This window comes from Mustela nigripes, chromosome 6 (assembly GCF_022355385.1).
Source record: "Mustela nigripes isolate SB6536 chromosome 6, MUSNIG.SB6536, whole genome shotgun sequence".
Lineage (NCBI taxonomy): Eukaryota > Metazoa > Chordata > Mammalia > Carnivora > Mustelidae > Mustela > Mustela nigripes.
This window is the reverse complement of record NC_081562.1, coordinates 15,639,861-15,666,101: the sequence shown is the minus strand read 5'-3', so window position 1 is coordinate 15,666,101 and position 26,241 is coordinate 15,639,861. Positions and strand designations below refer to the sequence as shown.

The following is a 26,241-nucleotide window of genomic DNA, read 5'->3' as shown; positions in this document are numbered from 1 at the left end:
TCATGGAGGACAAGGGGTGTTAGAGAGGAGAAGGGAGTTGGGGTAAATTGGAAGGGGAGGTGAATCACGAGAGACTATGGACTCTGAAAACACAATCTGAGGGGTTTGAAGTGGCGGAGGGTGTGGGAGGTTGGGGTACCAGGTGGTGGGTATTATAGAGGGCACGGATTGCATGGAGCACTGGGTGTGGTGAAAAAATAATGAATACTGTTTTTCTGAAAATAAATTAAAAAAAAAAAAAAAAGAATTTCTTCTGTGTAGAATTGCATCTCCAGTAGAGGGCAGTGTGTTCCCATGGATCAAAAAGAGTTTCATGGATGTTTTAGAGGCTTAATGTCGCTTTGGACTACTTTCCTTAGATCAGAAATTAAAAATTGATTATAATAATGCAGTAGTCTTATGTTACTCACATGGAAAATACATCACATTTTAACATGGATATGTTAAAATCAGAAAACGTTTATCAAATACTTTTTTGGCTAAGTAGCAAAATTTTGATAAGACAGTTTCTTCTGTCGAATTTAATATTATATTGCAAATGTATACATGTGCTTATAGCAAACTTAAGTTCTTTTTAGAATGGGGCTGTAAATTAATATGTACTTTAATATAACCTGTAGTTGAGATTTTAGATTTCTCCTTTTCTGATTATAAAACAGTCCTTGAATTGTACAAATTTAGAAAGTTACTGAAAAGTAGAACTACATTTTTGGACCTGTTTTTTCAGACCCTTCTTCCTTTGCTTTGGTAATATACACATAGATTTTACTATTTTTTTCCCGCTGAACAGTGAATTGTGAAAAGCTTTCCATATCTATAAATACAGAGCTACATCATTATTATTTTTAGTAGGTGTCCTACAGGAATTAGCCATGGGTGGTGTAATCTGTTTAACCAGTTTCCCGTAGGGGGACATTTAAGTGTCCTTTTTCCCCCAAGTTTTCACTCTGATACACAATCCTGGGTCTTCTTCTACATACATATTTGTGTATATTGCTGAGTAGTTTGTGAGACTTAACTCCTGGGAATGGAATTAGATGTTTTTTTAAAAAAAACTTGGGCATGTGGCCAGAAATTTCTCATGAGAACTAACCATTGCATGCTAATCAGCATGTATAAGAATGACAACAACTATTTAAAATTTTTCAGTTTAAATAAACGAAGTACATTGGTCACAGATAGTCCCGTTTTGCGGTCTCCTATTAGAGGGACATTTTAATAGCCTGATGGAACCTTGTCTGATGACTTCTATGAAGGCTTTTCCATCTGGGCAGCAACACGGAAAATGGGAGATCTTAGCATCAGACAGATCTAGGCCAAATTCCAGCTTCTCTACTCGGTTAACTGTGTGACCTCAGGCAGATTTTCCAGTCTCCCTGCGTCTTGGATAATTCCCCTGCAAAGTGAAAATTTCATCTGGGAGGGTTGTCCTGAAATGCAAAGGAGATCATCTATTTTTTTGAAAAATGGGCAGCCTAGAATGAAGATACTGTTTCTCTTGCCTTCGCTCTGCCTCCACGTTCAGTGTCTGGAGCTGGGGAAAATAAACTGGGAGACCAGGAAAGTCACATCATTTCTCTTTCTGTGTTGTGTGGCCCTAACACAGACCTTGACAGTCATTAGGACTTGATGGTTGTTGATTGTAACCAACAATTGGCTAAAAGTGACAGAAGCAGCAGGGTTTCCAGGTTCCATGCTGGGTCTGAATATGACGGCTAAAGCTTTTTAAGACCTAGATCAGCCTTATTTATGGACTTGAATCACTACAAAGGTTCTTCTGCCCATGAATCTTTCCCACTTTACACTTTGTATTCCCAAGTATTCAGCAGATGCTCTGTGATGGCCTCTGTAGTCTGAAAGTTTTTATAGAAAAGAAGATCAGATTTCAAGGGGGCTGGGCATTGTTTCTTGGAAACAAACTTACATTGAAATTTTTGACCTTTAAAGAGAAAAGATTGCAGAGTTAAAGAGGACCATCGCAGTTCTTTTGGTATCTACTAAGACTGCTTTTAGTGATAGTAGATCGATTCCTGTCTGAAGAAAGATTAGAGATTTCTGAATATTAGGTATTTTAAGCACCTTCTCCCCATCCCTCCATCGCACAGTGTATTTCAGCAAATCACTGTCAGTGGACGTGTTCGTCTCTCATTAGTATTCGGTCTTCACAAGTCACACTTGTAGTCACACTTAGTGGGTATGCGAAGAGAAGACTATGCCGCTTCCTAAAGAGCATATGCCCTCATTTTTGTTCTGTCTTACTCCCCATGGCCAGACTGGGTGACCTGCTGAAACGTATCATCTCTGCTGTTTCTTCACAAGGTCATTATACAGCATTCATTTCTGACTTATTAGTCAGGTGAAATGATTTCAGATATCTGGAGTACAAAGAGTTCCTTATAAAGCTAGTTTTCAGATGTCTAAATTATGTCTGTAAAGCACAATGGTTGAACATTTTGCTGTCGTTTCCATAGCAATATGTCATTTATTTGTAGCTCTGACTTCCCAAGGCTGAGTAGTCATAAAATCAGTTTGGTCTTCGGCACTGGACCGCTTTCGGTGATAACCTGACCGAGTTACCACCCTGTTGTTCAGTGACCCGGTAGAGGAGGGGTTTAGTCCTTGTAGAGCAGAGCTTTGCCACTGATCCTTCTCCCTGCACATATGGTGTCATTTACCATGTACTTGGCGTATCTTTGCTTCGTGGCTTAGAAATATTTGGAAGGCCTAAGCAGTCTGTTTAGATCCATGTTAGAACACTTGAAAATTTTATGCAGTTATAAAATTACTGCTCAGATTCAGCTTCGGGACAGCTTGAAGCAGCTCCGTATGTCAGATGAGAATGTGGGAGGACTTTTTCACTACTGTTACACGCCAAACCTATGTAGTCTTTTTCACTTAGAAATTGTTGAACTAAAAATTAATTACTAAAATAACCCAGGTGGCTTCGGTTCAGGTGTAGAGGTTGTCCTGCCTCAGGAGAGGGGACTGATCCAGAATGCTACTGGCCATTCAGCTCTCGTATTCCACTTCTGTCCCAGCGAGAACTTCTCCTGCTCAATCATTTTGCACGCTCCGGTTGGCATCCGTCCCATGTGGATCTCTTTTAGTGTTTGCACTTTCCCCTGGGGAGGGAAGTGCATTGCTTACAAAGTTTTATTATCAATGATTTTTGGAAAGGGTGACTAGATTCTACTGCAGATTACTTGCCTTGGTGTTGTTTTTTGTATATTTGTCTGTTTTGATTCCGTTGAAACACATATAACACTCTCCTGGGAGATTGAGAGGCAAAAGTTAATTTATATTCTAATTAGCTTTTCGCAGAGAAATACTCTCTTCTCGTGTTTCTCTCTGGCTTCTTGCAGACCAAGGAGAAAATGTAGACAGGCCTACCTACATACCATCACTGTGAGAGTAGATGCCCTCCCTATACTTCATCAGAGGGTAATCTAGGGTGTTTTCCTTCATTGGTTTAAAAATTAGAACTGATAACAGTTTTTTTAAGATTGCTCTCTTTTAATCCATGAACTCCTAAGTGTTTCGAACTTAAAATTTTTAATTATATTTTTAGTATTTTTAAGTAGTGCTGTTGATGTGTGTCCATTTGAACAAATGTGTCCTATCAAATTAGAGCGAAAACAATGAAAATTAAAGTATAGAAGAGATTTGGGTTGTGAGAGCATCTTTGTTTCCAAAATACAGTTTTGAGCAAAACAAGTTCTACATTTACAAAGCTTTTTTTACGTTTAAATAGCAAATTTAATTCCAAAAGTTGGTCTGTTAGATATCTGTGCTGTGTAACAAATTATAGCACAGTTGCTGTTGGTCGGAGATGTGGAGGTTGCTTGGCTGGGTGGTTCAGGCTCAGGGTCTTTGAGGAGTCAAGTTGTCTGCCCGCGCTGAAGTCACCCAGAGGCTGGACTGGAGCGCAGTGGGGTCCACTTCCATTCACGGCTCCCCCATGATGGCATTTCACTCCTCACCACCGGACCTTTCCACAGGCTGCACGAGTGTCTGCAGGACATGGCCGCTGGCTTCCCGCCCACGTGCTCTCCACAGGCAAGGGCAAGCAGGAAGCCGCGGTGCTATTCATAACCAGGGCTCCGCAGTTGCACTCTGTGCTTCTTTCTTATAAAAGGGAGTCATTGAGGGGCACCTGGGTGGCTCAGTGGGTTAAAGCCTCTGCCTTCGGCTCAGGTCATGGTCCCAGGGTCCTGGGATCGAGCCCCGCATTGGGCTCTCTGCTCAGCAGGGAGCCTGCTTCCCTTCCTCTCTCTCTGCCTGCCTCTCTGCCTACCTGTGATCTCTGTCTGTCAAATAAATAAATAAAAATCTTTAAAGAATTTTTAAAAATTAAAAAAAAAAAAAGTGAGTCATTGAGTTGAGCTTCCACTCTGAAGGAGGAGTCGTCTTTACCTTGTGAAGAGAGCGTCAAAGAATTCGGTGAATGTTTTTCAAACCACCACAGGTGGCCTGAAGGGAAGGGACTAGCATGTATTTAACTGCCCCCCCCACAAAAGTTTCAAACCTTCAGTCAGTTTACATCTGACCCTGAAGTATCCACATCGAATTTCGGGATCACAGATTACTCAAATTCAAATGGAGAGCTGTAGAATTTTGCATCCTCTTGTTCAAAGATATGAAGAAACAGGTGGACAAGGCGGTTCAGCAGTAGTGGTTGTGAAGTCGGTCACTGACCTTGTTGAAGGACGGACACTTCTGATCTCGTGACTCCAAGAGGTGCTCTGCCCGCTGTGCCCTGCTTATGTTCTCCACGTTCCTCCCTGGAACCTGAGACTCGGTGTCCCTCCTTCTCCCCCATGTGTGGGGAAGCAGGCACCAGAGCATGGAAGCCTAACAAGACGGTTTACTAATGTGGGTTCCGTTTGTTCTCTGGTTCCGTTTTCTCTGCATAGCTGAAGGAAAAATTTTAATGCAAACATAACTTTTCCCGTAACTTCTAAGAAGCACATTCTTTCTCTGCCAAGAGAGGTTTAGTGAGATTATGCTCTATTTCTTGATATGGCATAATTCCAGGCGGATGTGTGAAGGAGTGAGCCCTAGTGCCATATGGAATCTACAAAGACCAGTGTTGCCGGCTGCCACCTTGAAACACTTAAGATAAGTGGGTTTCTTAAACCTCTTAAGTGTGTTTTTAGTTTAGTTTAGTTTAGTTTTGTTTTTTTTTAAATCTTCTTAAAACCTGCATTAAGTATAGCTTGGTATCTCTGGAATAGTGAGTTAAAACATCCTTTAGGAAAAATTCTTCTAGCCTAAATGTGAATGAATCGATAGTACTCAGAAAAATTAGTCTTGCGACAAAACTAATTGGGGTTCTGTTTACTTTCAGCAGTGCGTATTTTCTGATTTACCGCTCTTTGGCTGTTTTGTTTTAATTTTTTAGTTTGCTTTCGTAATTGCGATCAGTGTCTCTGCTATATCTTCCTACCTCCTTTTTCACGATGACACTTGCAGGATATTCAAACATTTTAGAAGATTGCACACATGAGAAAAAAGTGCTTGAGAATGTTTGTTTTCCTCTTCCCAATCAAAATTTCTATTTCAGGTTCTTCTGCAGCTTGGGCTGGGGCTGCCAATGCCAGATGGCACCGTTTCTGAGAAAAGAGCTAGCTTTTGCTTAGAAGTAATACCCACAAACAATGCCAAATTAGCATAAGCAAATGTCAGTGAGTTAACACAAAGCCAACTCTCTTTCTGTCTTTTCTTTCCTTCCTAGGCCATGGGTGTTGAGAGTGACCAGGAAATTGTACAGATGATTGGAACAGAGGAGCACGTGATGGCTGCTTTTGGGCCCAGCTTGGAAGAGTGCCAGAAAGCTCAGATTTTCACACAGATGCAGGTGTGTCTTTTCATGTCGTCCTTTGCTATGAAAGGGAATTGGAGATTTAATGTTGCTCGTGCATAAAGCATCAGATGCAGGGACTTCTTGGGGTGTAGGTGCGGGAGGGTGTTCGGGAGTTGGGAGGAACAGTAGAGAAGCTTCTTTTACTGGTGTGTTAGGAATTGGAGGAAGGAGTCTGCCTTGATAAATTGTCAGCCTATGGTGTCTAACCCTGAAGGGGGATATGTGTCCAAGAGGCTTTTGTTCTGATAAAATAGCAAGTACTCTTCTTTCAGTTATTTGCCTGAGTGATCTATGTTTTTGTTTTTCTGTTTTTTGGGGTATTTTTAGAGAGATTTATTTATTTATTAGAGTGCATGTCAACGAGTACACAGCAGGGGTTACAGAGGGAGAGAAAGAATCTTAAGCAGATTCTGTTCTGAGTGCAGAGCCTGATGTGGGGCTCGAGCTCATGACCCTGAGATCATTACATGAGCTGAAACCAACAGTTGAACGCTTAACCTACTGCACCACCCAGTTGCCCCAATATATGTTTTTGAACTACAGCAACTCTAGTGTAGAAGATTTTTTTCCTTCATTTCTCCTCAAGTTCCCTTCTTATTCCCTACTTCCAGTTGCTTTCAGTGTCCAGTTGTATATGGTCTCAGTCCCTTTTTCTGAATTCCTGGTGTCATCAGCAAGAAAAGCCAGGATCAGAAACCCTTTACCAGTACAAGCTTTCATCGACCTGCCAAAGAACTTCTAGCTGGACCTTGGGGATTTTAGGACAAGATTAGTTTCTTGTCTTCATATATATATGTGTGTGTATGTACACACGCTAAACATAATAGAAATAAAAAATATTAAAAACAATTTTACTTCCCTGCCCTTGTGACTGGAGCCCTCACAGCCACATGTCGGGTGCCAAGTTGTAAAGTACTTTGCTAAGTATCAGTCCGCGGCAGTGCACCTCATAACCATCCTGAGAGGTAGGGATTCCTGCTACAGAAGCACAGTACACAGTGCTTACTACATATCTGTATTACATTGTCTGTTCTGGGAGTTACATACAGTGAAGTATAAATTCCAGGTGGCATTTTTCTTGTTACCTAGGATGCTTATAGAGATAGCATTTTCCCACTTACATCTGTTAGTGTGTGTTCTGAAAAATCACACCTCTATTGATATTTTCATAGACTGAGCCAGACAAACATTTAAGGTTAATCATCATATGTAAGTGTATATAATCCCAAAGCACAAATCGGTAAGGATTATTCTTACCCCTGCCTTCTTTTCATGCAGTTAAGTAAGAGTCAACTCAAGTTCTTGGGCAGGCCGCATCAGAAGAAGTTGTTTGGATTTAGGAGGTTCTACGTTTGGTCTTTATTGAAAATGAAATATGTAGTGAGCATGAGTCTTTGTTACACACTGGAATTTTATTGTCCAAGGGCTCCAAGAACATGAAGAGGAAATGTAAAGAAATACCCAGGAGTTGGCCAAGTTTGGGGAGATACACGCTCTCCTCTAAAGCTGTGTAACGTTCGGGAAGAGCATTCTACCTTCACAATCCTTCAGTGGACACAGTGAGATCCGTTACCCCTTTTATAACAAACAGCATCACCGGTGCTCAGATAGCCCTGTAACCCCGGCATCACAGAGCTGTGTGAGCAGGGCAAATAATGGGTTGGGAAATCATTTACTTCTGCTATACAGGTGCTGACCGGAAACATTAGCTAACACAACGAGAGAAGTTCAGTTCAGAGATGGGAATATGCAGACGGGGTATGACACGAACATGGCTCATACTCTGCTGTGCTGGGTTAGAGCAGGGATTAATAATCTGCAACTAAGAAGATGCTCTTGAGGCCATGCATAATCCAAAATGGTTGGTAAGTGCGACATATGAGTTAGGGCAACGTGGGTATTGTATGCTATTGTAAGTGAGCAAGTAGCAAGTGCGTGGTGAACTTTTGGCGATGTGGCACTTAGTGGATTTCTTAACACCTGAGTTGTGTTTGTGTTGAACGCTTCCCTTGGTGTCTCTCCTCCATTCCTTCTGCTCACAAAGCCACTTGCTGGGTCTTGCTCACGGTTATTTTCTGTCATTCTCTTCAAGGGCTGTGGCATAGAGAGAAGAAATTATTTATAACCTTCTTCGGAGGATAGGATGCACGGAGGGGGTGTCACGTTAACCTGTTTATGCCCGGGTCGGGCTCTCACCCCGACTCTCACACTGCACAGCCATGATAACATTATTACGCCAGAAAAAATCTGACTGCAAGCTAACTCAGAAGGGGTACTAGGCCCCTGTGTTCCTCTGTTTCTCTCCTCAAAGTGAAGAATCTTTAGCTTCTTTCCCAAGGGAACTGGAAGATCAGAATTTCATGAGGACAGTTGAGGGAGGACTGAACTGCTTGTCTCTTGGCAGTTCCCACTGACTGTGGGCTGGCTTTTATCTGGTGCTGGATCCTACTTATTGCTGGGTCATGGTGGCAGGGGTTGGCACGTCTGAGGTTTTTTTTTTTTTGAAGATTTTATTTGTTTATTTGACAGACAGAAATCATAAGTAGGCAGAGAAAGGGAGGGAAATAGGCTCCCCACTGAGCAGAGAGCCCAATGCGGGGCTCGATCCCAGGACCCTGAGATCATGACCTGAGCTGAAGGCAGAGGCTTTAATCCACTGAGCCACCCAGGCGTCCCGAGTGTGAGTTTTTCTATATGCTTTAATGAACACTAAACAGAGAGGATCCTCTGATGTCCTGATCTTACCACGGAGGACTTCCATTCAAAGAAAAAGATGACACAATGTCTAGTAGGAATGACATACCTGTAAATAGTTAAAATATGGGCAGGGTCTAAAGCGGAATGAAAGCACTTAGTTCCTTATGCATAAGGAATTCACATAGCAGAGAAAAGGAGTAGGTGATACCTGAGCTAGTTTTGAAGCACAGAAATTTCCCAGGCACATAACTGGGGACAGGAATTCCAAGATAAAGAATCAGGAATCCCAGCCCCTTTTTCTGACTAACTGAAAGCCAGTTAAAAAAAAATGCATTCATTGTTGTTTGAAAATTATCCTCTTTAAAAACTTTTTATTGTGGAAAAACAACATGCGCAAAATATACAGAAGAGTAGTATGAACCCCCTTGTGCCCATCACCCAGCTTCAGTAATTACCGACGGTCTGCCATCTTGTTTCATCTAAGTCTTCACCTACTCTTCACACCCACTATTTGATTAGTTTTAATACTTCATATTTTAGGTACAATTTATGTGTGCTGAAATATACAAATCTTAATTGCATAATTTTACATAATTGATGTGGAATATTTTTCCATTACCCCGGGGAAGTTCCCTCGTGTCCCTTTTTTTTTTAATTTAAATTTTTAATTTTTTTATAAGCATATAATGTATTTTTATCCCCAGGGGTACAGGTCTGTGAATCGCCAGGTTTACACACTTAACAACACTCACATAGCACACACCCTCCCCAGTGTCCATAACTGCACCCCCCTTCTCCCAAACCCCCTCCCCCCAGCAACCCTCAGTTTGTTTTGTGAGATTAAGAGTCACTTATGGTTTGTCTCCCTCCCAATTCCATCTTGTTTCATTGATTCTTCTTCTACCCACTTAAGCCCCCATGTTGCATCACCACTTCCTCATATCAGGGAGATCATATGATAGTTGTCTTTCTCTTGACTTATTTCGCTAAGCATGATACGCTCTAGTTCCATCCATATTGTCGCAAATGGCAAGATTTCATTTCTTTTGATGGTTGCATAGTATTCCATTGTGTATATATACCACATCTTCTTGATCCATTCATCTGTTGATGGACATCTAGGTTCTTTCCATAGTTTGGCTATTGCGGACATTGCTGCTATAAACATTCGGGTGCACATGCCCTTTCGGATCACTATGTTTGTATCTTTAGGGTAAATACCCAGTAGTGCAATTGCTGGGTCATAGGGTAGCTCTATTTTCAACTTTTTGAGGAACCTCCATGCTGTTTTCCAGAGTGGTTGCACCAGCTTGCATTCCCACCAACAGTGTAGGAGGGTTCCCCTTTTTCCGCATCCTTGCCAGCATCTGTCATTTCCTGACTTGTTGATTTTAGCCATTCTGACTGGTGTGAGGTGATATCTCATTCTGGTTTTGATTTGTATTTCCCTGATGCTGAGTGGTATGGAGCATTTTTTCATGTCTGTTGGCCATCTGGATGTCTTCTTTGCAATGTCTGTTCATGTCCTCTGCCCATTTCTTGATTGGATTATTTGTTCTTTGGGTGTTGAGTTTGCTAAGCGCTTTATGGATTTGGGACACTAGCCCTTTATCTGATATGTCATTTGCAAATATCTTCTCCCATTCTGTCAGTTTTCTTTTGGTTATGTTAACTGTTTCCTTTGTTGTGCAAAAGCTTTTGATCTTGATGAAGTCCCAATAGTTCACTTTTGCCCTTGCTTCCCTTGCCTTTGGTGATGTTCCTAGGAAGATGTTGCTGCGGCTGAGGTGGAAGAGGGTGCTGCCTCTGTTCTCCTCAAGGATTTTGATGGATTCCTTTCTCACATTGAGGTCCTTCATCCATTTTGAGTCTATATTCATGTGCGGTGTAGGGAAATGGTCCAGTTTCATTTTTCTGCACTTTTCTGCATTTTCTGCATTTTTCTGCATTTTTCTTAGTCCCTTTTTATCTCCATCCTCTGATTTTCTTCCTCGCTGTTCTGATTTTTCACCACAGGTTAATTTTGCCTGTTTTAGAACATACAAAATTGTTCAGAATATACTCTTTTGTGCCCAGTTTCTTCTCCTGAGCGTACTGTCTGAGATATTGTGTCATTTGGCCATTATTGCTGAGTAGTATTACACTGTATGACTATCCCATGGTTTATCTTTTCTTGTGGATGGACATTTGTTTTTTTTCACTCTGGGTCTTATGCATAAAATTGCTGTAAACATTCCTGTACAAGTCTTTGCCTGAACAGGTCAGCATGTCTCTTAGATAAATACCTACAAATAGGATTGTTGGATCAAAGAGTAGTTGTGTATGTAACTTTGATAAAGTTGGAACTCCTAAACCTTTTCCCAAAGTAATTACCATTTTGCAGTCCATCTGCCACCCCACGCACCCCCAGTGCAGGAGAGTTCTGATCGCTTCCTATCCTCACTGATATTTGGTCTTGTCTGTCTTTTTAATTTTTTTACTCTTTATACTAGGTGTTGGATGTTGTGTGTCCCATTATGGTTTTAGTATGCATTTTCCTGATGACTAATGATGTTGGAAACTCTTCATGGACTTACTACTCACTTTCTTAGTAATGTATCCAGATCTTTTGCTTATTTTCCTCACTGAGTTATCTTTTTAGTATTGAATTTCTAGTCCCTTTTTAAAAAAAAAGTATCCTGGGTATAAATCTCTTGTCAGATTTATTATTGTAACTATTTTCTCTCTGTCTGTTGCTTCCCTTTTCATTATCGTAACTTTGTCTTTTGATGAGCAGTTTTAATTTTGATAAAATCTAATTATCAGGGGGTTTTTTGGTTTGTCTTATGGTTATCAATTTCTATGTCCTGTGTAAAGAAATTTCGGCTACCCCAAGGGCAAGAATATCTCCTCCTGTGTTTTTCTCTAGAAGCTTTATAGTTCTAGATTTTATGTTTATTTCTAAAATCCACATAAACTGATTTTTTTTATTTGGTGTGAGGTAGGGGTCAAAGTTAACATTTTACTTTGTAGATCCTTATATATGTAGATAAAATATGTAGATATTTATATATATTTATATGTGTAGATAAATATGTAGATATTTCAACATTTGTTGAAAATGTTTTCCCTCACCTGTTGAACTGCTTTAGTACTTCAATCAAAAATCATCTGACCAGGGGGGCCTGGGTAATTCAGTTGCTTAAGCTTCTGCCTTTGGCTCAGGTCATGATCCTAGGGTCCTGGGATCCAGCCCTGCATGCAAGGGAGCCTGCTTTTCCCCTCTCCCTCTGCTGCTCCCTTGCTTGTCCTCTCTCACTCAGTCAAATTTATTTTATTTATTTATTTACTTTTATTTATTTATAAAATCTTTTAAAATATCCTCTAACCATGAAAGCCTGGGTTTATTTCTGGACATATTGTTCCATTGATCTGTTTGTCTGCCCTTATGCCAGTCTCACACGGTCTTGATTACCATAGCTTTCTAATCAAAAGTAGGTAGTGGCAGTCCTCTACCTTTTCTTTTTCAGGATTGTTTGAGCTATTCCAGGTCTTTTGCATTTGCATGTCAATTTTAGAATCCATTGATTTTTGTTTTTTTAATCTCTCTCTTTTTCTAAAGACTTTATTTATTTATCAGAGAGAGCGAGCAAGTGCACAAGCAGGGGGAGCGCCAGGCAGAGGGAGAAGCCTGATGTGGGACTTGATTCCAGGACTCTGGGATCATGACCTGAGCCAAAGGCAGATACTTAACTGACTGAGCCACCCAGTCATCCCCGATTGTTTTTTTTGTTTTGTTTTTTAAACCCAGGAGTATTAATTTCCAGGAACAATTACGATGTGCCTATTCATCAGTTTGGAGAGAATTTAACAGTAAGCCATCCTAATACTATTAAAGCTTCCAGTCTGTGAAAACAGCATAACCCTTGATTTACTTAAATTTTATTTTTTCTCAGCAGTGCTCTGCAGCTTTCGGAATAGAGGTCTTCACATGGTGTGATTCCTTTTTTGAGGGGAGAAAAGTACAGCTCCGGAATATTAATTGTGGACTGGGGTTCTCTCTGGGTGGAGGGTTGGTGGCTGCTTCATATATGTAATGTGTATATATGTGTGTGTGTGTGTATACACACATCTTCTTATTTATATATTATAATTTTCCTACAGTGATCATGTATCAGTTTTTTAGTAAGAAAACAAATTATGAAAAGGGAACTAGTTTATTGGACAGCATATAATGCTAGTTTTTATCATTGATTCATGACAAATGTTGATTTTTGACTGAGCTTCATGCAGCATTCTCTGTATCCAGAGCTCATTTTGTGTATAGTGTTTTGTTTGGGTAGGTGTTTAATAGATTCCCTCCGATGGGTGTCATTCAAACATGATGATATTCTGTTTTTATAGGCATTAAAATATATAGGGAACAAAGTAAGGAGGCAAAGGATGTGGGGAGGTGGACCAAAGAAGACGAAGATAGAAGAGGCAAGAGAGCTCCTGGCTTCTACCATCCTGACGCATGTGCCGGTGGGTAGCACTTGTGCAGCTGAGAACTGGGGGCCCCGTGGGTCCGTCTGCCGTGGGTGCAGGTTCACGTTATTTAACATCTAGTTCTGTAAGAAAAAAGAGAGAGTCTAAAAAAAGACTAGGCTGCCCCATGGAAATAACCTTCTGTTATCAGTAGATTATTTGTACTTTGGGGAATGTTAGCCGTGTGCTATCATTAGCATCATGCTTATTCTCTCTGGGTCTTGTTTCAATCTAAAACTATGGTTTCCTGTGTTCACACATGTACGAGAGCTACTACTCAGTCTCACGGTTTTGAAGGACAGAGGTGGTATTAGATGTTTTTAAATGAAACAAACTTGCAGTGCCTTGCTAATGTATTTTATTTTATTGTAAAATACTTGACATAAAATTGACCATCTTTAAGTGTGTGGTTCTGTGGCCTCAAGTACGTTCCTCCCTGTTGTGCTACCGTTACCACCATAGACCCTTCCTAAAAAGCTGGATAGTTCATCCCTTAGACCTTGAGTTTCAGAGTTCACATTGTCCAGCCTCCTTTACTTCCGTTGAAGGTGCTCGGGTCCAGACAAGCTGGGGGGTTTGTCTTGTCCCCCAGCCGGTTACTGGTCAGAGAGAGAGCTAGAATCCTTCCTCTGATCCTAGAACCCATGCTTGATACAGGTGACTCTTGAATAATGTGTGTTTTAACTACTTGGGTCCACTTAGAAATGTGTTGTTTTTTTCTTTCAGCAAGTACAGTACAGTGCTGTAAATGTATTTTCTCTTATGATTTTCTTGATGACATTTTTTTGGTAGCTTACTTTAGTATAAGAGAAAACAGTATATAACAATCAAAATAATGTGGTGTTTATGTTATCAGGCTTCTGGTCAGCAGTAGGCTATTAGTAGTTAAGTTTTGGGGGAGTTAAAAGTTATACACAGATTTTTGAATGTGTGAGGGGCTGGTGCCTCTAATGGTGTTCAAAGGCCAATTGTGTTCACTTCTTACTTATTTATCATTAAACGGAGATTGGCCATGTTGGCCTGTGGGGTGTGGGCGAGAGTTATCATTCGTCTCTAAGGTAATGTTACTCTAAGTGACAGAATTATTTGTTAGACAGTCTTGCTAACCAGATAGTCTGGTTTTGTAATGAGTTACCATGTGAATTGTTCACGAATGATCTAATTCAGGGGTCGCACACTCTAGGCGCTGATCATAAAGTCAAGTCGAGAGCTCTGTGGAAATGGGGAGTCACCACATAAACACAGGAATTTCTTATTTTAAAATACCTTGCTGGCTAAAAAAAATACATATCTCCGATTTTGCCCTTTGGCTGCCATTTGTGTGTCTTTTGAGCTAATTCAAAGAATTCGAAAATTCTTACTATGAAAGCTGGGACTCAACAGAACTTTAAACTCCTCTGGATGACTGGGAAGACCATTTCAAAGTCAAATAGCAACAGTGAGTGTCTCTGGCTCCCCAGTGCTTTTCCAAGCAGGCTTTCTGTCCCCAGCAGTGTCCTGGCCTTCTGCCACGGTGCCTGGGGCCCCAGAGGAAGGAAGTGGCAAGTGCGAGTTAAAGACCAGCCCCGGGAGGGTTGGTGGGCGCCACTTCTCCGAAGGAGAGGCGTGCAAGGTGTAGGGAAGGAAGGAGTGGGTAGCGGCTAACGTGCATTGTCTCAGAAATTTTCTCTAACTCCCAAATCACAGGTTAAAGAATTCAATTTCCGAGCGAAGTGTATCTACACTGCCGTGATGGTACGAAGAGTGATTCTGGCCCAGGGAGATAACAAAGTGGACGACCGGGACTATTACGGTAACAAGCGACTGGAGTTGGCAGGACAGGTGATTTACTTGCTTTATGTCAGCAGGCCTGCGCTTCAGGCCTGGGGGTGAAGGTTTTCCAGAGTGTGAATGCTTCCTCGAACTCCTCGTAGTAAAACAAATAAAAGGGGAGCCTCCCAGCGTGACTCGGAATCTAAGGGCTTATTTCTCTGCCTGCTTGCCCTTCCCCTGCAGTTCCTCTGTGGAATTCATGAAAGTCTGACTGTTCTGTAGGGCAGAACATAGTGTCTTGAGCAGGGCTTCCAGGGTCCCTGGCGAACTCCCGCCAGCACGCGTTTCCAGCCCTGCCTCCCGCCAGGGCAGGCAGCTTCCCCCTTCCCAAGCACAGGGTGATGCTCTTTCATCCTCTCTGCCTTTGAGTTAGGCCTTCTGCCTCAGTGGCCCCTGCCTCGTCTCCCTCTGTCCTCCCCCTAGTGGTGAGCTCCCGCCCATTCTTCATTCTTTGAGTCCCCCTCTCTGAAACTTCTTCTTCTTGGTTCGGGCCTGTATTTACATGCTGAAGTATGCACGATTCTATGCCTGCAAGCCTCTTTCCCCATTAGACAGTAAGCTCATTGAGGACAGGAGTCACTGATACTCGTCTCTCGAAGACCCAGGTAAAGCTGCTAGGCACCAGAGGACGTGTCGGTGAGTGACTTCTGTGACGCACCTGCTCTCAAAGGGCATTTTGGTGGGAGAGAGACCGTGAGCACGTGAACAGTAAAGAAATGAGATAGTAGGAAACAATCTTGTGTTTAAAGAAAACCCCAAATAGGGTGATGTTAGAGAGCTGCGGTGTTGGTGGAGGCAAGGGAGGTTACTTTTATCAGGATGATCAGGAAAGATTTCTTTGACAAAAGTGATGTATTTTAAGCTGAGCCTTCAGACATTCCCCCTGAGACATCAGTGAGGAGAAGCAAATCGCCTGCAACCTTGGGAATTGCATTCCAGTAAGATACCCTTGCGAGTGTGTCCATCCCCTCACAGTGCTAGTGTGGGGAGCTGGTAGACGGTCACTGGGCTGGGCAGGAGCTGTGGGGGTGGGGAGGACATTGGAGAACTAGCCTGGGGGCCATGCAAGGGGGTTTGGATTGAGTTTCCTTGCTGTGGAAAACCACGGAAGAGTTTTAACCACGCAGGTGACACGCTCGGATTTTCAGTTTAGAAAGATCAGATTTGGAGACAACCAGGGAAGGAAGCGAGCCAGTTAGGAAGCTGTGGCCATATTCCAGATGACAGATGGTGGTGCCAAGGATAACAGATACTACAACTAAAATTTAAAAACTGGGATTAAAAAATGATGGCAGTTTTAGGTTTTGGAAAAGGGTTAGTGTCTGGACACTAACTTCAGGGGAAGTTCCATGTGGTTCATGGTTGGTGCTAGCAGGTGGGTTTTCTGCCACCTTCAGACTGACCTCTGTTCAGGGTTTTATGGGTGTCCCATCACCATCAGTCCCAATTTTTAGTTTCTTAATAGGGAAAAAAATCATGCTGTTAAATGAGGCCATGAAAAGAAATGTTGATTGTTTAGAGGAATAAGGAATGGAGTCAGGAGAGGAGAGACTATCCTGTTGCTTAAAAATTAGAATTAAAAAAGAGGTTCCCATGCGCAAGAAAACATTGCTTTATAAACAATGTAAAGACATAAAAGGCATTGTGTTGGCAAAAATGTGGAAAAACAATAGCTGCTAATTTCACAGCCCGTGGGACGAGGGAGTATAATGTGCTTCAGCTTTAGATAACAGGGCTGCCTTCCACTGGCCAAGTGGGTTCACAGAGCTTTTCTGCAGTCTCTCTGCCACCGGAGGGCTGGCAGGCCAGGCGCCAGTAGAGGTGTTAGCAAAACCTACCGATTTCAGGCTTAATCTTTTCACCTACCTTTTCTTTTTCGGTAATGTGTTCATTATTTGCTGAGCATTACTCTGTTCTTTGTCTGCAAATTTTTTGTTTCTAATGCAGCTTGCTTTGTATGGGTGAGATATGGAACGGCACCAAAAATCCGGCACCCTGGAAAGCCAGGGATTTCCACCCTGTGACAAAAGAATGCCGTCTTGACTTCAGAGATTGCCTAATCCCAGCTGTTCTGATAATGTAATTAAGGCTGCCTAATGTCTTTAATTTTGCAACCAGTTTGTGTGAAAAGGAGAATTTGGCACTCTGAAGGCTTAACACTAAATAGCAACCTCAAGACGCCTAATTAGAATTCTCTGACATTAAGCTAATTGGTGAAACTGTATTTCAGCAGCTTAACTTCTTTATTAATTTTTTTTAGCATTTTCATTGCAAATCAATTGATGAGCTGTCAGCATTTTTTCCCTTTAATATAATTTGCTCTTAGTGTTCCTGCCCTCGACAAGCTGGCAGGCCTCGTACGAATATTATCACCAGTGCTTCATCTCTTCTCATCCTTTTACTCTTGACCTAAATAATGCGGCTTATTTTGTGATGTGGCCCGGTAGTTTCTCACTGCCCCGTGAACTGGGGAACATAATTTCTCTTAAACCAAAAATTTAGAGGTGGAGAAATTTAATGAGGCAGTACTTCTGTTGCGCGTGCCCTCAGGTTTTACTTGTTTAGAACGAGAGGTGTTTCCTTGGGTTTGAATTGGGGCCACAACCATTTCAGCTGGAATCCAAAAATCTTTGTTGTAATTTGAGACACAAAAGTCTAAGTGTGAAGGACTCGTTAAAGTAGAGCTGACCTTCTGTGGTTTAGGTGAAGGGCATTTGCTTCTGTTGAGATTGCTTATTCAAGTCCCTTTTGCCAGTTTGCCCAGGAAGCTGCTGCGTTGGGCCTCTCCAGCCTGCTCCCTCCTCTGCATCTGCTTCCCTTCCCGTATCCTTTCTTCCCATGAGTGAGGCTGCTGGGTCTGAGTGGGAGAAAGGTTTAACAAGCTCTCAGAGGAGGAAGTTTTCTTTGTAGAATGCTTCTGACGTCGTACACTCAAGTCTAAAATCCTGGCTTTCTATCTGCAAAGTTGATTTTAGTAGGAAAGTGGGAGCACGTGTCTAACTTAAAATCACATTCCACTTTGGAATTTTTTCAGTAGTAGGTAGCTCGAGGAGAAGACTCATTTGCTTTCAATATTTTCTTCCTTCTGAGTCCAAAATCTACCTATGGGTTGTAAACATTCAAGAATATAGTCCGTATGGAACTTGGGAAATCTTTAGCTTACGTGGTTTCACTGAGTTTCAGAATTCCCTTGTAAGTAAACAGTGTATATGTCACCCCCCCCATGATAGTACTTTAATGTTTTGTTAGTAACTTACATTACAAATAGGTCAAACTTTTTTCTTCCTCTTTTAAAGGAAGAAAAAAATGCCTACGAAGGAAAAAAAATAGAAAGCAATTAATTTTACAGAGGAACTCAAGTACTTGTAATATGTATTATATTTGATTATTGAAGAAGCACACCTACTATTTATTAGTAGCGAGCCACCTCTCTAGTCTCAGGAAATTTTCGTAAATGGTGTTCCGGTTATCTGTTGCTACATGACATGCTATTCCCAAACAACCACCATTTCAACTCACAGTTGTGGGTCAGGAATTCAGGCAGGATTTGGCTGTTTGATTCTTGTTTCACATGGTGTGGATGGAGGTCACCTGGCAGTGTTCTGCTAATGGTTGTGGGGAAGGCTGGAAGGTTCTTGCCTAGGACCTGACCTGTCCAGTGATGTGTCATCGGTGGCTCTGGGCTGTGAATGAATGTTTCCCATGAACGAGACAGAGCCCAAGGGGCCTCCATAACCTGGTCTTAGGCTTTTAAAATTTCTGTTGTATTGGAAGAAGCAGTTACAACCTCCACCCAGATTTGGGGCACTGGAAAGACTTGGGCCACACCTCAGGGGTCAGCCAGAGACTTGGGCTAAGTTTATACACATAATTTGGGGGTTTTCTCCCATAGCTCAGATCTTTTTCATCTGGGTCTTCAATCCAGTAAGATCGCGGGTCTCTCTCTGAATTTTAGCTTCTCAGCATAGCTTGAACCCTTCTTACCAATGTGGCCTCCCCATAATTCAGGTAGTTTAATATTTTGTCCAGACTTTATTATCAGCAGGTGAGTCCATCTGGTAGGAGCTACTCCACCAGTTCCGGAAACAGAACCATCCTTGTCTGTTTTTAGGACTTTCTATTCATCCCATTGATTTGGCTTCTGTGGTTATACTGTTTCAGATAGTCCTCATGGTTTAATATCATTTAATTTTTGTTATGTAATTTTAACATGAAAATAAAAATTCAAATGTTACATATATGTCAGTTATGAAGGGGAGGGTACGAATAAAATCAGTACCCCCAGATCCCCTCTTGAGAAATTCTTAATAATCAACCGTTATTAATACCGTTCCATTCACCTGTGTATTTCTTACTCCATTCATCTTTTTCTCCCATCCTGAATTTTTGCACTTTTAAAAATTACATCTTTAAAATTTTTAAATATTTTATTGCAATAAGTTTTGCTTATTTTTGAGTTTTATAAAAATAGATTCATACCATATTCATTTTTCAGCAACATTTTTCTTCACTCAGCATTGTTTTTAACATTTGTCTATATTGTTGCATGTCACTGTACTTCCAGTTTGGTATTATATTCCGTTGTGTATATGGAATATGATATGGTATATAAGGTATGTATATATTCACGATAAATAACACTTTATTTTGTCAGTCATTCCTTTCTATGATTTTCCCTTTTTAAAAAAAATACTAACATTCTTATTTATATTTTCTGGTGCCAATATGCAAGAATCTCTACAAAGAGGAATGCCAAGTCCGGGAGTCAAGTTAAATCTTTAGTTTAACTGGAGAGTATCAAACTAGTTTCCCAAGTATTTGTCTGTTGTATGGTATAGGAGTTCTCATGACCTTTGTCCTGTGCCTTAGTATCAGACTTTGAACACTATTGCCTAGTGGGTGTAAAGTGGTATCTCCTTGTGGTATTGATTTGCATTCTCTCTCTCTCTTTTTTTTTTTTTTTTTTTTGTAATTCTGGGTTTTGCTGATAGTATCTTCATGGCATCTTTATATTATATATTTCTCTGTCCTCTAAATTTTTTGTAAACCCGGAATCAAATTCAGAGACTGGGTTGTAGTCAAGATCTCTCTCTCTCTCTATTTTTTTTTTTTTTTAATATTTTTTTGGCTAGAATGCTTCCTGGATTGCGTTGTGCAGTTGGCTATTGTAGCCTATCAGGGAGAGTATGACTGGTTGTTTCTACACTTTGTGTCATTGAAATTGGTGATCACTGGGTTTAGGGGTGTGGGGCCCTGATTCATCCATTGTAAAGTTGCCCATCATCTTTTATCCTGATTTTTTTTTTTTTAAGTGTTTGGTTCTCTGTATCCCTTAGGATTTTTTTTTTTTTTTAATTTAAAGAGTATATTTATTTATTTGACAGAGATTACAAGTAGGCAGAGAGGCAGGCAGAGAAGGCCAGGTTGGGGGGGTGGGAAGCAGGTTCCCTGCTGAGCAGAGAGCCTGATGTGTGTTTCAATCCCAGGACCCTGAGATCATGACCTGAGGCAAGGTCAGAGGCTTTAACCCACTGAACCACCCAGGTGCCCAAGTCCTGATGGTTTTATTTAACGACTGATGATGATCATTCTATTACCCATTGTTTGATTAGGGCATGCAAAGTAGTGATACTCTAATTTACTCTTTCTGCTTTTTTTTAGCTCGAATTTTCAATCAAGAATACTTTTCTCTATCATCTCTTTGGTTACTCTGAGATGTAATTTATGTAGAAAAGGCAGGATAGATGCTTGCTAGATTTTTTTTTTTACCCAGTTTATGGAATACTGTTTTAGCTCTCTTGTTTCTTCCACAGATGAAGGTTTTTTTTTTCTATCATCATAAACTTGGGAATTTTAACATTTTTACTTAAATATTAGAATTAGTGTTTTAAAAAAAAGCCTGCTAGTTTTTGATTGGTATTTTGATTGAACTTATAGAATAAGTTGGGGAGAATTGATGTCTAAATAATACTGAGTCTTCTAATCTGTGAACATAGTGTATCTCAGATTCTTTTAAATGTCTCTCAGTAATGTTTTAAATGCAGTTTTTTGGGGGGGTGCCCAGGTGGCTCAGTCAGTTAAATGCCTAACTCTTTGTTTCGGCCCAAGTCATGATCTCTGGGTCATGAGGTCGAGCCCTGCATTGGGCTCCTTGGTCTGCATGAATTCTGCTTGAGATTCGCTTTCTCCCTCTCCCTCTGTCTCGCCCCCTGCTCATGCTCTTCCTCCTTCCCTCCCTCTCTCAAATAAATAAATCTTTTTTAAAAATTTAAACACAATTTCTTTTTGTATACTAACCTTGTATCTTGCAGGCTTGCTAAACTCACTTGTTGGGTCTACTAGTTTTTGTTTTGTTTTTTTTTTAAGACTCTGGGATTTCTTGTGCGGACATTCAGCTTACCGGCAAGTAATAACAGTTTTACTTCTTCCTTTCCGACTTTTATATATTTTCTTTTTCTTGCCCTAGTGCACTGAACACTACCCCAAATACCGCGTTGAGTAGAAGTGGTAAGAATGGGCATTCTGTCCTGTTCCCCAATTTGATAAAGCAGAGCTTTCCGTTTCCTGCCCATGTCTGGTGTCTGGCCCTTGTTGTGTACCAGTGCAGGATCCTTGACCCAAGCATGTTTCCTGCTCCTCTCCCAGGGAAGATGCAGTTTGGCTTCTCTCGCCTCTTCCATCTGGCCTTGTCCTTTTTCCTGCAGTTGGTAACCAGAGGGTTCGCTGGCCTTCCTGAAGTGGTAGGCTTGCTATTCCTTATTACTAGATACAAGGCTTATGGTGGGAGCAGGGGGCTGTCCTCTCCAGCCTCAGGGACAGAAGGCTTCTATCCCTCTCTCAGTGTGGGTCACCTTTCCCTGGAGCTGTGTTGGCAGGAGGGTTTCCTGACGCTTTTCTGGCAACTTGAAGCTTTTGCTTCATCTGAGCAGAAGTCAGGGGAGACAGGGTTTTGTTGCTTGTTCCAATGAAGGAGTCTTTTTCAGGTCTTTTGTTTGACACCAGTCTTTTGGGAGCACTCCACGGAAAAGAACTTGTGGGTGTAGAACCTCTTATGTCAGAGGTTCTGAAGGAGTCTAAGCTTCCGTGAGAGCTCATATTTGGTATTTAAGAAGTACTTAACATTTTGTCACATTTCTTCTTCTGTGGCAGATGTCCTCTCTGTCATGTGTCCTGTCTCTTCCTGGACATCCAGACCATAACCCTTGTATTCGGTTCCTCTGGGTGCCTTGCAACCTTAGCTCTCAGCTAAACTCCAAAAATGTATGATTTCATAGTTGATTTATCTTTTTTTATTATTAGAGTGGAGGGGATATTGTCTTCTGGCTTTCTGCTTCTCTTGAATATGGAATTTGCAAATCTTTCTCAAGCTCTCCACGCCCTCCAGAGCTGAGCCTGCCTTCCACCTCTACTGTTCATCTGTTTCATGGAATCATTCATTAATACTCCTTTCCAATAATTTTTGGGTGACGGCTTAAACACTTTATTTATTTTCTTTCTAGCATAGGCTGAACTGTCTTGTTTCAGACTTTACTTTGGTCTCTGTTGCCTTTACGTCATTCTCTGCTTATATAGATTGTACCCAGACCACTGGTTGGAGGATTGGTGTGAGTCCATGGTTCAGTTTTCACTGGTCTGAAGAAGAATGAGCAAGGATGGATGGTTTGAGTTTTATTTGAGAGAAACAAAGGGTGAGAGGTAGTGGCAGATGCAGAGAGCAGAGGGAGAGGGAGAAGCAGGCTCCCCACTGAGCAGAGAGCCCGACTTAGGGTTCTGTCCTAGGATCCTAGGATCACGACCTGAGGTGAAGGCAGATGCTTAACTGACTGAGCCACCCAGGCACCCCCGGATGGTTTGAGTTTTATCAAGCAAATTGTATTTACTTTTTTGTGGTTTTCTTCTGAGATTATTTGCTCTCCCGTTTTTTGATATTAAAATGCCCTTTCAAAGATGAGATGATGTCAGAGTAATTGGTGGGTAATGTATTACAAGCTTTTTATTAAGGAAATATTACATATAGACAGAAAAGGGGGTAAAACATGAATTTCAGCTCACCAAGTTGTTAAAAAACGAAGTTGTAAGTTGTAAATAGCGCTCAGATCGAGAAATAATATCGTTTGAACACTTCAGTAGCAGTTCCCCCTACAGCATGCCCCTGCCTGATCAAAATCCTCCCCTCACCTGATTTTTATGGTATTCGTGTTCTTGCTTTTCTGTAGAGTTTTGCCATTAAATTAGAGTTCAGTTTTGGTGGTTTCGAACCTTATGTAAATGCAGTCATACCATACATACTTCTGTGTGTGGTTTCTGTCACTCAATATTATGCTTTTAAGATCCAGCCATGATCTTACTCATTTCGTTTCAATTTTGATTATTTTCATTGCTTTATAGTGTTCCATTATTTCGAGTCTGCCACAGTTTATCTAACTAAATCTTATTTGTATGGCTTTCAGTTTTTAGCTTATGCAGATAATGCTGCTGTGAACATCTTGTATCTGTACAGACGCACATTTGTGAAGGGCAGTGATGCCCAAGGTGCCCTTCCCCCACCAGCAGCTGGGCATCTCCTGGGAACTTGTTAGAAATGCAAATTCTTGGACCTATTGAATTAGAAACTGTAGGGGTGGAGCATGATCACCCTGCTGGCCGAAGTTTGAGCAGAGGAAGTTTGAGCAGCTCTGCGGTGGGGTGGGGAGGGGATGTACCTAGGGAAGGAACTGAGGGGGTTTAGGGAAGACTAGATTAATGGCAACTGTCCTCCTAGTAGTTGTTCTGATATACATTTTTACCAGGGATAGAGGAGAAGTCCAACCGGCGCCACATCTTTGGGGTTGTCAGACCTTTTTTTAACAGTAATTCTTTTCCTCCACCCCTTTTTGGGGTTTTAATGATCTTTATCTATAAATTAAAACTTAGGTCATTGATCAGAGAAATCTACATGCCTGGAAGTGATTGGTCTAAATTAAATGTCCTTCAGTACAGAAGTTATATCGTCATTTTTTTGGTCTCATTCCCAGTGCCTCATAAGTGATAAGCCCATAGAAAAGTACATGTTTATTGAATTGAATTTTAAAATATTTTTTCATCGATAAGCAGTTTCCCCATCTTTTTAAAAAAACAGTTTAACAAACACCTAACATTTATTTTTTATTTTTTTAAAGATTTTATTTATTTATTTGACAGAGAGAGATTACAAGTAGGCAGAGAAAGAGAAGAGGAAGCAGGCTCCCCGCTGAGCAGAGAGCCTGATGCGGGACTCAATCCCAGGACCCTGAGATTATGACCTGAGCCGAAGGCAGCGGCTTAACCCACTGAGCCACCCAGGCGCCCCAACACCTAACATTTATTAAATAGACTAGTAATACATCTTGAAATTTCACCATATGCTTTTTTTTTTTTTTTTTTTTTAGCTTTTGTCACTTCTTTTTGAAGATTTATTCAAAAAATTTAATTCTGAAATGAAGAAGATTGCAGACCAGGTGATTCCTAAGCAAAGAGCAGCTCAGTTTGATGTCGTGAAGCACATGCGTCAGGACCAGATCACCAATGGCATGGTGAACGCCATTTCTACGGTAAGGCTTCAGTCTTTTGGCTAGGGTCCATCAGTTCTGTGGAATGGAAGTTTAAAGGACTTTGGGACTCTAGGTGAAAAAACGTATTTAAAGGGTGTTTTTACACATCATAAATTTTCTATTTTGAAAGATAGTCTACAGATGAAATATCAATCACTAGGGATTTTGTTAGAATATAGCTTCATTGCCAAATTGTCATCCCTGTTGTATAAGGCAATAAGAAAACAGATCCTCTTACGTGGAGGGAAGATCTTTTAGTTTAACTGGAAATAGCCGTTCTTTCAATGGACACTTTCCTATTGTTTTCTGTGATAAAATTGACATCGTGCAAGTAGTTTTATTAATGATAACTTTGGTCCAAAACAATACAGAATGTTTCATTTCATTGTAGGTTTGTATTCCTCAGAGGGCATCAGCTGTTCCTCACGTGAGTGATGGATTCAGGCCTCGGCAGCTGCCATGTGTGCAGGGCCCCTGGCTTTCATAGAAGGTTATCAGATGGGTTTGGGTTCCCTTTCTTAAAGCATCACGCCTCTACGCCTATCTGATGAAGTCTTGTCGTGTTTTGTATGGCAGACATAAGATTGGCTTTATAGATGGGATTTCACCCTGGCAGAGTAGTGTGGAATAACAACACATTGATTCTCTTGACAACGAAAGAATTCATGGCAGACTTACCACCATGTGTGTCTTTAGAAACTAGCCAGTGGATCTGTGCGAACAGCCCCTGCGGTGACAGCCACCTCTAACCCGGGGTGACCCGGGCCCTTTGTGCCCATCTAGGCACGTTCAGCTCTCATGGCCCACGCCTGTGTGAAAGTAGATCCCCACGTATTAGAAGAGACGCCCCCAAAGAGCACTCGAGCACACGTCTGGTAGAGTGACTTTTCCTTGCGTCCCAACCCATGATTTTCAGGTCACAATAGCTTTTTGGAGTAGTTCTTTTGCCCCCTAGTGACACCGCTCTACCTCCTGGAGAAAACTGCTCACTCGAAAAGTTGGCAGGACACCTTGTTGCAGGTGGACCCCAACGCGTTGGCATCCAGGAGAGGATCAGCTCTAAAATTCTCTGTATTTAGTAGCATATTTTCAACAAACAATGTTTTGTCCAAAGGGAAGTTCTAGACACCTTGTCTGTTCCTCTTCTCTCCCTTTTGTAAGACTCACGCAGAATACTAGAACAAACCCTCCCGTTGGACATCCGGCTTCGCTCCCCACCTACTTCCTATTTGCCAGCAGCTGCGACCTTATTTTAGCTCTGTGCAGAATATTTATTTACCTTCCTCACGCCTACTCTCGGGGTGCCAGTTGGTTTATGAGGCCTCCCCCGTTCAGAGCAGGAAAGGAGTTAACTGAAAAAGCAACAGAAGTTGTTAACTCGTGGAATAATGTGTTTGCTCTGTTCCTTTGCTGTGTAATGGACAGTTTATTCCTATAATTTAACTCTCCCAGGTTTTCGTAAACCTCAAATTTCTGCAGTGATGGATCTTAAATAATAATGATTATGCTTCAGTTTGTGAGAAAACTTCCCCAGAGTCCCATATTTTAATTCAAGCGAATCACCTTATCTCCTTCTGAAACTGACAATTTTTCTCCTGTTAGCATTTTTAGCCTGGGATCCCTGAGTCCTTCCCTGGAAGTGGGATGTAAAATTTTGTGTTTGTGGGACCAGGCACATTTTCCCCAAGAAAACAGACATAGCTTTCATTAGAATCTCAAAAGAAAAATGAAGACCTACCATTTAGCAGCTGTAATTTTTGAATTACAGAAAGATTATTGAATCTTTTGAATCAG

General features: G+C 41.3%; 1 protein-coding gene across 1 annotated transcript in view; it reads left to right on the top strand.

The window, feature by feature from the left end:
• The window catches only part of POLR3B (RNA polymerase III subunit B), a 104,062-nt gene that overhangs the window by 20,392 nt on the left and 57,429 nt on the right, over positions 1-26,241 (top strand). The window contains exons 10-13 of the mRNA XM_059402183.1: positions 5,735-5,857; positions 12,944-13,063; positions 14,753-14,887; positions 24,286-24,447. Of these exons, the coding sequence (XP_059258166.1) occupies positions 5,735-5,857; positions 12,944-13,063; positions 14,753-14,887; positions 24,286-24,447 (540 nt within the window). The remainder of the gene's footprint in view (positions 1-5,734; positions 5,858-12,943; positions 13,064-14,752; positions 14,888-24,285; positions 24,448-26,241) is intronic.